This window comes from Emys orbicularis, chromosome 11 (genome assembly GCF_028017835.1).
Source record: "Emys orbicularis isolate rEmyOrb1 chromosome 11, rEmyOrb1.hap1, whole genome shotgun sequence".
In the NCBI taxonomy this organism is placed as follows: domain Eukaryota; kingdom Metazoa; phylum Chordata; order Testudines; family Emydidae; genus Emys; species Emys orbicularis.
In genome coordinates this window covers 22664146-22682251 of record NC_088693.1, presented here as the reverse complement: position 1 = coordinate 22682251, position 18106 = coordinate 22664146, and the positions used below count along the sequence as shown (strand labels likewise).

The 18106-nt window shown below is 43.0% G+C and overlaps 1 protein-coding gene across 1 annotated transcript in view; it reads right to left on the bottom strand.

Annotated features, from left to right (window-relative positions):
* The window catches only part of ARHGAP15 (Rho GTPase activating protein 15), a 464546-nt gene that overhangs the window by 384450 nt on the left and 61990 nt on the right, over positions 1-18106 (bottom strand). Inside the window, exons 4-5 of the mRNA XM_065413739.1 lie at positions 14320-14381; positions 7792-7879 (exon numbers count right to left, since the gene is read on the bottom strand). Of these exons, the coding sequence (XP_065269811.1) occupies positions 7792-7879; positions 14320-14381 (150 nt within the window). The remainder of the gene's footprint in view (positions 1-7791; positions 7880-14319; positions 14382-18106) is intronic.

Genomic DNA, 18106 nt, shown 5'->3' with positions numbered 1-18106 from the left:
TTCATAACATGTACTTACTTATTTCACGTTTAAACAGAGTTAGATTTAGATTTGGACCATATCCTTATTCTCTGGTAAGGCCCATTTGCACCACTCATTAAACCAGTCCTAAAGGGGCTGATGAAAATTCTTCCAGTGTGGGGGAATCTTCGACTGACATAAACCAGACTATGTTGCTTTTACTCAAGCCTCTAAGTCTCCTGTCATACAGGGAGGCAAGAAGACTGCAGAGGGCCTGGAGGAGATGTGACAGGGATTGGAGAAAGTGGGGCTGGGTTTGGAGTATATATATCACACTCTAAGGCTAGGTCTACACTACCCGCCTGAATTGGCGGGTAGAAATCGACCTCTTGGGGATCGATTTATCGCGTCCCGTCGGGACGCGACAATCGATCCCCGAATCGACGCTCTTACTCCACCAGCGAAGGTGGGAGTAAGAGCCGTCGACAGGAAGCTGCGGAGGTCGATTTTGCCACCGTCCTTACAGCGAGGTAAGTCGGCTGTGATACGTCGAATTCAGCTACGCTATTCGCGTAGCTGAATTTGCGTATCTTAAATCGACCCCCCCCCTGTAGTGAAGCCGTAGCCTAACAAACCTCAGCTGGTGGAATGGTCCTCACTCCTAGTGCAAGTTAGAGTAGCCCTCGGGGGGGGGCTCTACATTTTGCTAGGGCTGGCTTAGCACCCTGTCTGGCCTCACATCCTGGAAGATGAAAAGGCAGCATACAGCCACCTTTCCTTCCCCTGCCTAAGCTGTGCCATGTGTGGGTTCAGTGCAGCTCATGACCTTCATGGAATCCACAACTAACAGGTGAACTTTTCTGGTCTAGTTTTACATGCCTGGCAAACCCAAAGATGAATTTTCCCCTTTGGGATTTCAGGCCTGACCCTGTACCAAATTAATTCAATGGAATTTTAACTAGAGTGAGTGCAAGATTAAGTATTTGGAACCTGAATCTACAAGGTGTGGAGTCCTTCCTGCAAGCAGCTGAGCATCCTCAATACCCTTGTAGGGTAAGTCCTTATCCATGTGGGGCAGGGAGCTGTGTCAACTGATAGAGTAGGATTCAGCCAGTGATCCACTTATAGATCCTCTGAGAGGCTATAGCTTGACTTCAGAGTTGTTCTGCTATGGCAATAAACAGTCTAGCTGCCTTTCTGATCAGTTTTATTCTCTGCAGGTAAAATGCCAATGCTCATCTTACATCAAGGGAATGGAGTCTCCTCTCTTCACCAGAACATGGGCTTTGGAAAAAAAAAAAAGGTAAGTGAATTGACTAGTTTATGTGATATTTTAAAACTATCATACGAGTGAATTTCGGGTGTACTCATAGAGACTTTGTCCTTATGGAATATTGTATATGGCAGATCAGTCATTAGTGCCCTGAGTTCACCTACCTTTCTGGGTGAGGTGTTGGCAACGAGGAAGGTAGCCTTTATTGATGGCTGAGACGTGGAACATGTAGTTAACGGTTTAACAGGTGACTGAGTGAGTGCCGAAAATACTAAGTTAAGGTTCCAGGGAGGAGTAGGTTTCTTTACTGGTGGAAATTTTCTGATCAGACCTTTCAAGAATTTTCAAGAATCTGGTGGTTACTGGGTGAATAAAGATCGAGTAACTGTCCAATAGTGGCTTACATGCACTGATTGCCGCCAGGCAAATCTGTAGCGAGCTAAGGGAAAGAGCTGTTGTCTTGAGAGTAAGAAACATCTGCTGCCTCTGGAGATATATGTTTTTTCTGCACCCAGATAGAGAAATGTTTCAACTTGGCTAGGTAACAATTTCTGATGGAATCCTTTCTGCTATTATTAAGAATTGTTTGCAGAGCTTTAGATCAAGAACATTCTAGGCTTGATGCCCATCCAAATACCAAGCCACGAGACCAAGTGCTTCATGGCTGGGGTTCTTGACTCTACCATACTGCTGAATCAAGAGATTGAGAAAGGACAAGATGCTAATTGGCGGATGGGATGCCATTCATTGGAGGTTTGGAGGTGGAGTCTGATGAATGGAATGAGGTAAGTACATGACGCGATGTGCTCCAAGAGAGAAAGGCAAGACTGGAAAGATGTTTGAGGGTTGTACATAATTTGGTCTATCAAGTTGCTCATGGTGTGAAATCTCTCCATGAGGAGATAAGCCCTCAACCTGACTGAGTCTAAGGTCCCTCCTATGAATTCTGTAGTTTGCATCACGGTTAGAATAGACTTTTCCAAATTCACACAGACTCCTAGGTCTGAAAGAAGCTGAAGCAGTGATTAAGCTGATGCAAGGGCTTCTAGATGTGTCCTGATAATGAGAAGTCAGTTGTCTAAGTATGGAAAGACTGTGAAGCCACTTCATCTGAACTGTGCTGCTACTACTAGAAACACTTTGGTGAAGATTGTGGGTGCAGTTGCTAGACCAAATGGAAGCACCTGTATTGATAGTGGTCTGGACCCACCATAATACTAAGGGAATTTTCTGTGGACAAAGTGATTGTCCATGTGAAAGTATCCATCTTTGATATCGAGAGCTGTGGACCATGTGTTCTTTTCCAGGGATGGTATTATTGAGGCCAATTTAACATCACATAATTTTAGTTTGAGAATAAAAACACTGAATTGGTGCAGAGCAAAACCAGGCCTTATTGCAGTCCGATTGTGGGTAAAGAGTGCTAGAGGGCCCCCAATAGGTATGTGAGGATTGGGTGAAGGTGACACCAACAGTGGTGGATAATTCCCAAGTGACCTGCTTTGCGGTCTGAGGCCTTTTTCTGCATCAAAACAATGTAATATAGGGCTGTTTAGGAGGCACTTCTGTCCTAATAGGACCCACCATTACCAGATAAAGAAACAGATCTTAAGACCTTTAAAGAAAACTTTGTTTGATGGCATTCTATCTGGCAAGGAATCACTTATCAACAGTTGTGATTGTGAAATGTATACTTCTTTATTGTTTTGCCTTTACGGTCTCTACTTCTCTATTGTTTATCTGGATGGTTTCTGTCTGTTGCATAACTAATTTTGCAAGATTTAAATCAATTAAGGTGGTGAGGTATGATTGGTTAAAGAATTGTTCATAATGGGCTAGAATTGGTGAAAGATACTGTATTGTAGTATGTTATTTTAAAATTATTGGTTAAGGTATAGCTAATCAGGACTCAAGTTTAACTATATAATCTGGGGTTCAAAAGGAAGTCCTTTGGAATCTAACTTCAGGTCACAGACCAAGATCAGAGCTGCCAGACCTCAACATCGTGCCGACCTCACTGTGCAGAAGCTGGAGCCCCAGATGATCTAATCTTGACTGGCCATCAAGAACAGTTATTGGGAGAGGTGAGCATTGTATGCTCAGCGCAGGAGTCGGCAACCTTTGGCACGCGGCTCACCAGGGTAAGCTCCCTGGCGGGCCGGGCCAGTTTGCTTACCTGCCGCGTCGGCAGGTTCGGCCAATCGCAGCTCCCACTGGCCGCAGTTCGCCGTCCCAGGCCAATGGGGGCGGCGGTAAACGGCACAGGCGAGGGATGTGCTGGCCGTGGCTTCCCGCCACCCCCATTGGCCTGGGACGGCGAACCGCGGCCAGTGGGAGTCGCGATCGGCCGAACCTGCCGACGCGGCAGGTAAACAAACTGGCCCAGCCCGCCAGGGTGCTTACCCTGGCGAGCCACGTGCCAGAGGTTGCCGACCCCTGGCTTAGCGTGTGTATTCTGTTTTGGCACCTGTTAATAAATAGAGGTTAAGGATATTACCGTGTAAGGCTCTTTCACTGGTAAAAGGCCCTCCAAACCCACAGAAGATTACACCATGAGCCCAAGGAACTGGGTAAGGGTTGCCCTGAGTCTTGGAACTGGGTAAGGGTGCAACATAATGCAGTTGCCACTGCCCTCGTAGTAGCGTCTGTCACATCAATTGCAGATTGTAATGCAGGTCTGGCCAAGAGTTTGCCTTCATCGCTAAGTGCCAGAAATTGACCTCTGTCTTGCTGAGCTAATTTTTCTTTAAAATCTAAAAATTTTGAATAATTCAGAAAATCAGACATAGACAACAGCAGCCTGAACAACTAGGGAGTTTGGTGCAGGATGGTGAACAGAAAGAAACTCCATTCCCTTAGTCAGGACAAAGTAACATTTCTCATCCCTCTTGGGGGTAAGGGCACATGTTGCTGGTGTATGCCGTAAGGCTCTTGCTGTTTCCAGTATGGCTTCCTTCACCAGGAGTATTATCTGGCTGGACCCTATGGGTTGCAGGATATCTAAAAGCTTGTGTTGTGTATCCTGGGCCTCCTCTAGGGAGATGTGGAGCTCTTTCAACACCCTGTGTGGCAGTTCTTGAAATTGCTGTGGTCATTGCAGTGGACCCTCGCTCTCCCACTCGAAGGGAGACCACTTGTTCAGGTTGCCTTCAGGCTTGTCTGGCCAAGGCATGAAGCTGCAGAACAGTCTAGGGCCCTTGTCTCCCCCCGAGGTGGAGCAAGGCCCCCCCATGTCCTCTAGTTCCCAGCCCCACAATAGGGTTGGGCATCAGACAGTCATGGCCGGGCTTTAGCTTAGGGTTGGGGAGGCTCAAGCTGCCAGCAATTAAATACTGGCTACAGGGGGCTGGCTTCATCTGGGGCGGGGCTCCAGCTGCCAGCAAGACAATCACAGTCCATGGAGCTGGTGCAGGCCTCTGCTTGAAGAGGTTCAGGCTGCCAGCAAACAAACAGCCTCAAGGGTGACTTTAGCTGGGGCGGGGCTCAGGCAGCCAGCAAAGCAACAGTCTATAAGGGAGCTGGTAAGGGAGGCTCCTTCTTGAGGGTGGGAGCTTCCCTGCACAGTGTAGGGAGCTGGCCACTCCGGGGTAAGGGGGCAGGGGGATGTGGGCTCACCCCACTCCACCGCATCCCAGCCCAGGGCCCTGGCAGAGGCAGGATTGGCTGCCCCTGCGTCGGCGGGGATCCAGCCGCAACATACCAACTGAGCCACACCTGGCTCCACAGCCGGCTGCTCCGTGGCTGCTCTTGGGCCACTTCCTGCTTCCCTGGGGTTTGGTACCTCTCGATTTCAGGGCTCCTCAGGCTCCTCAGGGTACACCACGGCTGGTAGTCCAGGCCACTCCTCGTCGGGGTCTCCCACTTCTGTGGCTATTGGACAGCCGGGGGTAGGTTCCCCTCCTGGGCACGGCAGTACAGCAGGAGCGTCTTCTCCTCCGGGGATTCCACCCCAACCAGGCTGCAGGGCCTTCCTCTTATACTTCCGGCCCCGCCCTGGCACTTCTGGCGAGGGGGGCGAGGCAGACTAGGCTCTGCCCACCAAGGGGAGTGTAATGGCCCCGCACTCTCCCGCTCAGATGGCGGCCACTCGGCCTCACTACAGTCATCCATAGGGGACGGCACAGCTGGAGTGACTGCTTCATTCAGAGATGAGGAAGATAGTGTTGCAGGTGCCGGTGGAACCGCCAGATCCAGTTCATAGTTTTCCTACTCTGCAGGGTCAGGAGGAAGCTCTGGTTGCTGTCTTAGAGGGGAGGGGTGGAATGACTCCATGTTAGATAGCACTGACCCTGGGAATCATATGTATGGGTCCCATGGGCCTCAGTAGGGCCAGTAGGAGTGTTTGAAGTTGGGTTGCGGAGGTCCCCAAGGCATGGGTACAGTCAGTCCCAAGGGGACATTCTGGGTGCAGGTTGGTTTCAGGAGGTTCTCAATGTCCTGTCTGGATGGATCTCTCTTGGAGGAGGTAATGACAGTTCCTCCAGTAGCTCTGAGTCTCCTGATGACAAAAAAGACCAGATCCGGTTCAATCGGTGGTGCCAATAGCTCTGTGGGAAAAAAGTTGCAGCTAGTAGACAGGATGGAAGAGACTTATCCTGTAGCCTTTTGACCCCACCAGGGGATACATCACCCTAGTAAGGGATGGTCCTGTCAACAGAGGAGAATACAGACTTGGGGGAACAAAAGATGTTCTCTGGTGGAACAAAGATGTATCTCTTTATTCTCCCTGGAGTGCTCAGGGTTCTGTCTGCTCATACTGACAGAGCCAATATAAGGAGGCTCTGGGTTAGCAGGTCCATATGAAGTTGTGGTGGAACCATCAGAAGCTGAGGTTCCCAACGGGAACTGGTGGCTTTTGATCTTTAAACCTGGATTTGCCTTAGGTTCTCTATTATTTATTTTATATCAAGTTATTTTAGGAGATTGTATTGCTTGTGAAAGGTATCAAGCTGACAGCCACTATCTGGTCCAGCACAGGGAGTTGTAACTGTGACATGGAGGGATGATCTGCAGGTGTGAGACAGCTGCTCATTTAGTCTTTGACCACTCTGTTGAGATTCCTATGAAGGGTATCAGTTGGTGCTAGTTGTGGGATTGATATGGACAGTTATCCAACAGGTGCAGGTCTGAGATACCAGCCCAAAAGCACATGCTAACAGAATACATTTTTAAATCAGATCACTTTAATTAAGCCAATATAATTTTCTAGCCTATAACTCAACATGATTCTATACACAGAATTCCAAATCAATTTTAATTTATACATAATGTTTGTCTGCATAGCTTCTGAAACATGACATCATCCAGCCATTTCAGTATAAAAAGATATTGAAATGATCAAAAATAGCCTTTTTTACTATTTTTTTTTAACAAACAACCCTTTGCACATGGGGGCAAGGAGGGCCAGGGAAGGGTACCCATTTAGAGAAGAGGTTATGGCAAACAATATTGGTGGTTTAAGAGCATAGAACTAAAAAACTTTTCATCACCTGCCACATATAAATTAGTTTATTGTTTGTGACTCCTGCCAAAAAATGCACCTTCTTGGCCACCCATCACTTCAATAAGGTATGGCAGGTTTGATGAAGCCTTGGGAACCTTTCACAATAGGGCTCTGTCAAACCATTCCTGTTCTGTCCACAGTGTCATACACTTACTGACTTCTCTTTCTGGAGCCCATACGAAGGTTTGTAGGCTCAGACTCCACACTAACTAGCACTGAAGGGATACATGCCACTATTGCTTGTGCAGTGTAACTGTCACATCTCTGAAAACTAAGATCAGTGGCCTCTCCTTGGGGCACAATAAAAAGGTACCGCAAATTTCACTTTGTAGTAACTACAGCTTCAGAAATTGCATTAACTGTATTAGAAGGAGTCATAAGAAATGTTCTGGAAGGTTAGCTGGATATGGTAGGTGTCACATCTATACTAAGATGAAAAATCACTTTGCTAACTTGCAGTGTTTTTCCCTTTGGTAACACCCTTTATTAAGGTGCCATTTATAAATAGTTAATTATTATTTATTAATGCATAAGCCACTTTATAGCATGCTGGATAACAACTAAAATTCATGTATTAAAGATGCACACACTTGGTTTAATACAATTTACGTCTTATAATATCCTTTGCAACAGATTCTCATCGCATCATCTGTTAAGCATTTATTACTAATGCATTTTATAACATGCTTTATAATACATTATTTGAGGAAGTAGCTGCATTTAGTGATCATTTCATAAATAAGAATAAAGCATTTGTAACTGGCACCTTCATTTAAAGTGTTACCTTCACATTACCGGATAGTCGTTCACCATCCATCTCACTTTGCAATTATTCTCAAAATGCACCTCTTAATAAAAGACACGTTAAGTTGTATTCCTTCCCCCACCCTCCACCTGATTAAAAGTTTGAATCATTTTCTTACAGCTGTTCTCAGATGTCTTATGGTTGTGTACTTAGTTTGATTGTATTTATTTATTTATTTTGATGATGCCAAACTTTCTATTTAGTAACATTCTTTCTGAAAAGATGAGCACAAGATAGATAACTGCCTACCAGATTGGCCAATGCTGGCTGTTTGGATTCTTTGTAGAATTCTATTTTCCCACCAGCAAGAACGATCCAAGAAGTAGACCAGTTTTTCCTTAAAAAAATAAAATAAAATAAAATTAATGGATCAAGTAAGCATGAGCTATCTTGGTTGAGGAAGATAATACCATGGATTAAGCCAATAACACTTCATATTTGAAGACCTGGGTTCCAACCCTTTTTCAGAAATGAAAATGGTCCAAATTCACACTCTGTGTCAACAAGTGCACTATTGTTGATGTTAACGGAGTTGCACCTGTTCACACCATGTCTGAGTTTTGCTCCATGGGTTTGATGGGCCAATTCCCTGAATTCACATTTAAAGCCCAGCATCGCTCTTATCCATCAAAGCACTTAAGCACATGCACAACTTTAACCAAATGAAGAGTCCAATTGAAATCAATGGCACTATTCACATTCTTGAAGTTCACATGTGCTTAAATATTTTACTACATCAGGGTCTGTATGATTGGGCACCATTTGGAGATCGATATTTAAGATAGGCCCAGGACAGGAATAGCAAAGATGTCATAATATCAGTGTGAGGCATACTGAGCTGTGCATAGAACCTATATTTAAAGATCAATACATTTTCTCCCTGTCCATAATAAAAAAAACAGAATCAAACAAGAGAGGTTTCCAGGAGATCAAGGTACACAGTAGTAGTATTTTATGTAAGTTACAAGAAAGTGTAACGACATATAGAAGTTCTTAATTTGTCAAACACAAACAGAAACAACTTCTGTGGAGAGGTATAGAAGAGACAAAAACATGCTTTCAAGGTTGCTAGCAGCACACTGGAGAGAACCACAAAAAAAAGGTAATTACAAACCACACAGTAGATTATAATATTCATCACTCTAATGGACGCTTGTTCAAAAGCATGGCACTATCATTACCTAATTAACAGAACTAGTCACACAGGAAAAAATATATTTGCAAATAAAAATTTTAAGTTTCATTCTCTGTGATTTATGGGGTCAAATTGTCATCCCCAAGAATTTAGACACACCACAGACAAAAATACTGCAAATCCTAAAAGTGTTGTAAATTTTTGCAGAAACCATTATTCATTCCAAAACGTGCACCAGAAGTGATAATTAATCACAATTCACTATTGATTACTCTCCTATTTAATATATTTCAGTCATTCTATCAAGGAGCAGAAATAATACCTTGGGTGAAATCCTGGCCCCATTGAAATCAAAGACAAAACTCTGACTGACATTAACGCGGCCAGGATTTGACCTCAGGCATATTAGTGACCACCCAGCCTAAATAAATAATGAGCAGCAAAACCAAATATCTGAAGGCAACAATCCATGAACAACCCAGAAGCTGAAAATTATTCACCCAGTTTATTTGGTGAATATTTACCAAAAGCAAACACATTTGAAGAAAATGTGGATCCATTTGTGAAGACTTGCTAACCAAAAAAGAAGGCTAAGGGTGGGATTTTCCAAAGTACCCAAGTAACACAGGTTCCACTGAAAGTCAATAGAACTTTGATTTAGGAGACTCCCTCTCAAATTCACAGTGAATAACTGGGCCAGATCCTCAGCTGATATAAACTATGCTGATTCACAATAGCTGAAGATACGGACCATTATTTGCAATAAACACTTCAACCAGCTCTGCTAACTAATCCTCACAATATCCTTATGAGGTAGTATTATAACTATCTGTTATTATCTGGGTTTCAAAAATGGCTACCAGTAAAAACCAAGGGAAAGGGTTCTCCAGCCAAACCTTACCTGCAGTTCCTTTTTTTCTGAAGGCTCTTCAGTGAGAGTGTCCTTTCTACTGCCCCTGCTATCAGACCAGTGTGCAATGATCAATGATTTTGGTTGACGTCCCTAGTATTTTACATTCCCAGCAAGGACATCTGAGGCAATACCGGGCGGGTTATTTGACCTAGCCTGTGTCAATCCAGTATGTGTTTCATAATTAATCCACACATAAATTAGCAGTAGACCTCAAGTTGAAAGCACTTGCTGGCCCTAGTCTACTCAGGCAAAGCTAGTGGAGAACTAAGATAGGGGCCAGTATGCAAGAGATTTGCATACATGTGTACCAGAGCCCCCCCTCTAGTAGACATATAATCAGACTTGCTCAAGAGTACATAAATTGGTTTTATTTGATTCATCAACATAAAACCTGTGTTGTGGGTGCTGGGAGTCACAAGAAAAGACATACTCAAACGATACTCAAAACCTACTGAATTTCAAGTCTCCTTACAAACTCAGAACTCAGATCAGATTCATCAGAAGGTTCCCTAAGGTGTGCAACCTTTCCTGTTAACTTGGGCCCAGCTTCAAGAGAACCTGGAGCTATTTACAATTTTGCACTGAAGATGTGAAATTTGCTTTTGCACAAAGCCACGTAAGACTGTTGTTTTGACTGAGCGTATGTCTACTCTGCAATCACAGAGTGGGGTTGCAGCTTGTGTAGTCCTACTGGAGCTAGCTTTAATCAGGTACTATATCAGCAAAGCCAAGGCAGCACGGGCTTCAGGGTGGGCTGAACCCTGAAGCCTGTGGGTAATTACTGGCAGGGCTAGCCCACACCGAAGTCTGTGCTGCTGCAGAATCACTGCTCTGTTACCCAAGCTAGCTAGATTAAAGCTAGCTCAGGTATGTCTACATGAGCAACTGTCTGACTCTGTGATTGAAGTCCAGACGCACCCTGAGTTTCACTTTGAGTTTTAGGGTTCATCTCATCCTGAAATCCAGGGTGAAGCTAAAGGGTGTGTGTAGCGGGATGGTCACCCCGCTCATGCCCTGAAGGGCTTAAAACAGCCCTGGGAGAGGGCTGGGGTGGGGGAAAAGCTAGGCTGATTGGGGGAAAGCAGCCACAGGTGGGGCCATGCCCCAATCAGGCCACAGCTGGCCCTATAAGAGGGCTGAGGGCCAGAGACTGGAAAAAATTCTCTCTCTAGTTTTTTGAGAGACAAGGACCTGGCTGCCTGGGAGCTGAGAAGGGTACTTAGGGTGGAGCAGTGCTGGGGAAGGGCAGAGGGAGCTGGGGAGCTCCAGCCTAGCAAAACCCTAGGCTGCAGGCCTTGTTAGGGTAAACAGTGCTGGACAAGAGCAGAGGAAGCTGAGGAGTTCCAGCTTAGCAAAATCCCAGGCTGCAGGCCTTGGTAAAGGACCTACGAAAGGGGCTGCAGGGAGGCAGCCCAGAGATAAGCAAAGGCAGCAGGTCCTAACCCCCTTGCCGATGATGAGTGGTTTACCGACTGCAGTCCGCCCCAGGGAGTGGGGGCTAGATGATGACTGGCAGTAGCCACTGAGGCAAGGTGGGGATAGAGGGTTGGGGGCTCCCCTGGGAGGGGAGACCCAGAGACAGTGGGTTGCTGCTGGGGGCAGAACCCTGAAGTAGAGGGGCACCGGGGCCCAGAAGAGACATGGGGGGCCAGCGGTGTGTGAGACACCGGCCTGTAGAGGGCACACTGGGCTGGAAAGAGCTAATTCCCGAGATGGACAGCAGGAGGCGCCACGCCAGTGAGTCGTCACCCTGCCACAGTGTGGAAGAAAAACAGAGGAAAACTGAAAAATAATTTTGAAGGATCCCTTGAGAAGTGAAAGAACTAAGCTTCACAAGAACTGTAATTGGAGGTATGTTCCTGATGATGCATGTATGCGGTTAGCTAACAATCACTGCATCTATATATTGCATGTAAGCATGGATTGTTAGTGTTATGGAATACTGAGGTGAGACCATGTCTCAGATACAGTAATTTCAAAGCATTCTGCATCAAGACTTTAGTGCCATGTGGCAACAAGCAGTGTTAGTGAACTTTGAATTCTCTTTTTTAGGGGAAAAGGTTGATTCAACCCCTTATGACACATGAAGATTCAGAGTGTTCTTGCAGGATACTGTGTAGCAGAATCAGAATCTGACAAGACAATGACTATATCATATTTGAGTATGGCTTCAGGACAAGATGGGTTTTTTCCCTACCATTCTCCTTAAATTCAAAATTATCTTTAAATCAAAACTTCATGGTTTCTACTTATTTACCTTTAATTTTTAGTTCACAAAAGCAGTTTTTGTTTATGAAGTGCTTAGACAGACCTTAATAAGGTCCAATATAGTTTTGGGGGTTGACTGGTTTTTCTACAGATGGACATTCATATATAGAATTTCACTGGACATGTAAAAGTGTGGGCAAGGTTTTCAAGCCCTTTGGGAAAGTCAATTCAGCAGTGACTGTAGGCTTTTCCAGATGCATATTCCATAGCTTTGAAAAATTCACTCCCAGTGAATGAGCAGTAAGGGCTAAATAAAGAGAGGGAGAAGATGGATAAAGTATACGTAGACCAAAAAAAAAAAAGTTATCTTTGTCTGTTTTTCATCCACAAAGAGAGACAGATAGCCCTCAATATCAGCATGCAGAAAGATCCAAAATGAAAACCAAAAAGTATATTGCATAAAATCATCTTTTTGAATCAATAAAATTGTTTTATATAAAGTTTAAAAAATGGTGGCAGAGTCACCAAAGTGTGAAATCTGACATTTTCATATTGTAAAATGAAGCAATACACTTAATACATCAGCCTTGCAGCAGCAGCAGTATTTGCATTCTATCAAATGGACACCTGATGGCAGCACATTATAACACCAACACTGTTCACAATTGCTCCGTCTCTTAATACAGTAGTGCTTTTAAAATCTGAATGGACAATGCCATGTTTATAAATGCAATAATAATATTCTGAATGTTCCATGTGTAACCATATGAGTTGGAAACAAACATATTCTGCATGCTTTTCTGTTCTGAATACTACATGGCATTAACACATGCAAAGCCCCACTTCTTACTCATACATACCCTTTGTTTAAGTAATGTTAAATGTCTGATAGAAAATCCCAAAAAAGCAAATTAATTCAAAGTTTCAACTGATACTCCTTTGAACTTAGGTCATCAACACAGAATGAGACCTTGAGGCTGACTCAACTCATCACTAATACTGCATAACAGTTGCAAGAAATGAATGCATTCTTCCAGTCCAAGTTTGCCAGGAAACTATGCTGCTGCTTCTCAAACTAGGATCTAGCCATGTGTTTGTCATCTCCAGATTGGACTACTGTAACACCATATCTGGTGTTGAAGGAAGAAAAGATACAACAAGTCCAGTTATTAAAACATCAGCGCCATCCTGAGCAATATCTGCACTTTCCAGGGCTCCCAGTTTGCTTTTGGTGTCAATTCAAGGCTGTGGTTTTCATCCCTTAGGCCCTCTATGGGTTGGGTACTAGCTACATCACACCCCACTCTTCATTCTCAACCTAACAAGACAGCCCACAGAACAATGTCTCTGACAAGCTTATAGAAGGGAGGTAAGGCATGCTCTATTGAGGAACCCCCCTTGTGAAACAGCCACTGGAGAAGATAAGACTTAGCCCAAGTTTGGCCCTTTCTAGAGCTCATTACTGAGACTCTACATTTTGCAAAAGTCTTCAGTCAAAAACCAAAACCAAGGAGTGACAACAGAGAATGACAAAGACAGACACTTCAGTGGTCTTACTCCATCTTTATAAAGCTTTAAGGGAAAGCTCAATGAGACCTTCGGTTTACTTGTGAATGTCTCTGTTTTGGTCAGTTCTGATAATTTCTGTATAGCAATTTGTTTTTTGATTAAATTTACTTTGTATATAGGATTTTGCTACCAGAAAAAATATAATGCCTCAGAGATGATGAGGGGTCATACAACATGATCTTGGCAATATATAAGGGCAAAAGAGTATTTGCTTTCAAACACCCTGGGTCACTGACCCAAAAGACCCACGTGGTTTATTACTATGTAGACAGTTAGGAACTTTAAAATGTAGATCTTTCTTCAGATAGAATTTTATAATATATCATATCAATTAGTCAGTAATTCTTAAGGTAGAATGAATTGTGTCAGTTCTGCTGCCATTCAGGTACCTATAGAGATCGGTAAATACTGAGAGCCGAGGAAAATCCTAACTCTGCACCCACTGAAATCAATAGTGAAACTCCCTTTGACTTCAACAGCAGCAGAGACTGGTCAGCTCTGACAGCTTTTAAAAGTCTTACCCTAGGTGCCTATATGGAAGCAGCAATTATACAGGTGTCCAGATCATACCCCTGAAGTCCACACCAGCTGTGCCCAAACGTTGTCCAGCTGAAAGCTGCATTATCTATTTGCCTGGAGCCCAAAGGCTGCACCTAATGTGCATAAAATGGAACAGAATTGCAGCTGTCCCCATTTTTAATATGGAAGCAGGGCTCATGGTCATATCATATGATATAGCCTGGCAGCTCATATCAACTATATTCTGAGAGCTGTAGCCTCAGCAAGCTACAACAACATATTAAACATGAGAGCACCCATGTGCAGAATAGTAAAACTGTGGATTGCATTTGGTTCATACGCCAGACATTGGCCACTTCTGATATTCATGATATGGCCCATATGACTTCTGATTAAATTTTATATCATTGACACAACATAAAATGCACAATACCTTAACTTCTTGCCTCCATCTGCAATTTTAGCTTTTAGAAGATATCCTTCTTTTTCCACTACCTGCAAGAAAGAATATTTATATCATAACCCTAGCTTTTATTAATATGAACCAATTTATTTAGTACATGCTACAAGACTCTGTATATAGGAATGTCTAGTGTCATAGCACTTTATCACTTATTCTTATTTTAGTTATCTATGGTCAGTTCCTTTCAAGTGCTGGCAAATTATCTTTAATGTCAATCAAATATATAGTAATGAAATGGAAAAGAAACTCTGAACATTACATCTGAAAAAAACCTGTTTAAGTGCAAGTAAAGTTTCTGGTTATGAGTGAAACATTGGCTAAAATGTATCATATTGGTTCACTAATACATCTTCAGTTATATGAAATGTCTATAGGAGTTTTATGTTTGCTTATAAGCTATGTAGAACATATATTATCCTAGAGCCATAGCACCCTCTGCTGTGAAATTTTTAGCTCTTATAAGCTACCTAGGGTCAGGTATATAAATGACAGACCTCCAAAGATTATCTAATGTAGGTGCACATCTATAGGTGGCACTTTTCCCTTTGAGTCAGTACTAAATCAAGACCGTTGTAAGGTGCAAAAAGGCATTATGCTTTTAGTGGTACTGTCTTTCCGATGAGATGTAATACAAAGGCCCTCACCTCTTGCAGCCATTAAAAGGTCACACTCAAATGGGAATTGTTTATGTTCATATGAGGGCAGCATTTGTCCTTAAATTTACAATTGCACCAAAATGTTCTAGTGATATAACCTAGGGAAAGCACACTGTGAGTAGCTCATCGCTGCCACCACAATCTTGAGTTGGAATTACAAATGAAAACACCACAACTTGTGTGTATCTACCAAACCTGGGCCAGAACATCTGGTGAGGCCAAACTGGCCAGAGCACAAATGTGTGTGTGTGTGTGTGTGTGTGTGTGTGTGTGTGTGTGTAGATGTGATTTGAACCTCACCTTTGTAGTTCCCCAATCCTAGTGCTGCTCTGTGAAAGCCAGTTCTCCCTGTGCAGTGTTAAAGCAGTCTAAGGATTGCTCTAAATTATAGTAGGCTGCAACACTCAAAGGGGGCCAAAATTGCAGTTGAGGATTGGCAGAGCACAGGGGTATCCTGGCTCACTCCTTTCTTTGAACCCCCCTCCCCCCCCCCCCCCACACACACTCTTTTATTTGTTAAACCAGCAGCAAGGAAATTCAGTAGCGTAAGAATTCCTATGTCAGATCAATGGCACTAGATGATCGTCCTTATACTCGGGAAATTGAGGGGTTGGTTTCACCAACTTTATGGCCAGATTATGATGGCAGTGCAACAAAAAGTAACCACACCTTATTGAAGGAGTTGGGCATTGTTTTAGTGTATGTTGAAGAAACTTTTATTTTGGCCTTCAGCTAAATCACCATGACCTGTGAACCCATCAGATTGCATTAGCTAAACAGGATCAAATCAGGTTAGTACACCTCTACTCCAATATAACGCGACCCGATATAACACGAATTCAGATATAACGCGGTAAAGCAGTGCTCCGGGGGGGGGGGGGGGGGCGGGGCTGTGCACTCCGGTGGATCAAAGCAAGTTCGATACAACACGGTTTCACCTAAAACGCGGTAAGATTTTTTGGCTCCCGAGGACAGCATTATATCGGGGTAGAGGTGTACTTGGAAAAGAGCATTAAAGGAACACCTAAATGGTGCAGGAAGGGAGACTGGTGATTTAGAAGATGACTGTCTTCACTTCAGTCATTTATGAACTAATGTCCCAGGAGGATGCTGGTAACTTCATATAGTCTCTGCTGAGTCATCACAGCTCAGGGTGGAGCAGATGATTTCCTAAAAACTGTCATAGGTGTTAGCCTTCTGCGGGGTTATATATAGCAATAGAAAACTTGCTTTATATATAGGGGAGGATTATATAATCAAATATACAAGTCTGTTCTTACTCTACACAAATATGACTATATAAACAGAATGGTGTTTATATAGATGTACCCAAAGGGTACTTCAGTTTCTCATGAGAGTTTTAGTTTGGAATATACAATACTGTGTACACTTCATATACATACATGTTTGTACATGCATACTGAAAATCTGTACGCTTACAGACAACATTTTGGGTGACATCCTCATCTGAACATATAGGAATGTGTGTGTGCCTTTTCTACAACTTGCACTAATTCCATTCATAGATGCCAAGGCCAGAAGGGTCCATTGGGATCACCTGGCCTGACCTTCTGTATAGCACAGGCCATAGAACTTCCCCAAAATAATTCCTAGAGCATGTATTTTAGAAAAACATCCAATATTGATTTAAAAATTCACCACAGCCCTTGTCAGATGTTCCATGCGAATCCCTGGGTGTCAACATGGAGTGTAGAGAAAAAAACATTTAGGACCACAGGCATTGTTCGCCAGAATCATATCATCGCTCCATCTAGCTAGAGAAGGGGGAATAATTTCAGATAAAGAACTAACCCCAATATCCTCCTACTTTTCAACCTACTTTTAACAACCCCTTGGATCATTTTCCATCCCTTCTCATCCTTCAATTTTTGTTGCTTTATACTTCTGGTGTGTAGTCAGGGCCAGAGGTGTTAAATGTCAGATGAGAAGGTTATTCTCCAAATTTTCCATCCACCTGGAAATGGCAGTTGGGAGGAGCTTTTACTAATCAACAAGTTGTTGATCCCTTCTCCAAACCAGATCCAAATTTTGATCATTTCAAGGTTTGCCCATCACTATATCTAGATTGGTATTATATTCAAACACAAATAGAAGCAACGTTGAATTTCAATACTCAGTCTGAACAATCCCTATCCTGAAATTTGGGGGATTTAAGATTCATTTCCAGATTAGAAAGTTGCTGCTCAGACCCCTCTCTATAACAATCCTGAACTGGAACAGCAAATGAATACACCACCAAAACTGAGGGATCTAGGGAATTCAAATCCAAACTGCACAGCTGAAACCCATCTCTTGTTTTAACTTAGATGTCTAGTTCTATCTTAGATATTTCAAAAACTAGTATTCCAATCTCATGGTTTATCCTGGCACTAGAAATCCTCCAGGTAATATTCAGAAGGCTCCTTATTTCGATATATGGTAGTTGCTTATATATTATTCTGATTTAATAAGTACAATGATTGCCTTTAAAAATGTTACAGTTGTCTTTGATAACTTGATGTTATCCCAGTATTCATTGATATTCCCCATAATTAGTACAGGGAATACCAAGGGAATACTGCAGTAACATTTTTTAGTTACCAAGGCAATTGAAAAGGTTTTAAAGGTACCACTCTTTCTATGTACATATACTATATAAAGCAATATATGCACATGTATTGCACAGTACATCTGCTAATGTCCCTTTTCTTGTCTTATGTGATTTCACAGAAATCCTTCTAGGACAATTCAGTTTATTCTTCCAGTCCTTCATCTGATGGATGACATGGGGTTACAAAATCATGCAATGTCCTTATAGTACTCTCTTTTCTTTCTGCCTCGGTGAATAGCCATCATTTGTTTTCGAGTTGTTGACCTTCCTGCACCTTTCCAGCTGAGGAAAGGTTGAGAGAATAATCTAAAATACCCTGAAAGAATTAGCATAAAAATAAGATACTGGAAGCCTAGGACTGCTTCTTTCTGTACTTAAAGAAAGTATTAAATATGAAAATTATATATATACACTTGTGTGTGTCTGTGTAGTGTGTATAATTGTGTGTAGCTATCACAGACAGGGATGTACACTCACATATTTGTGTGTA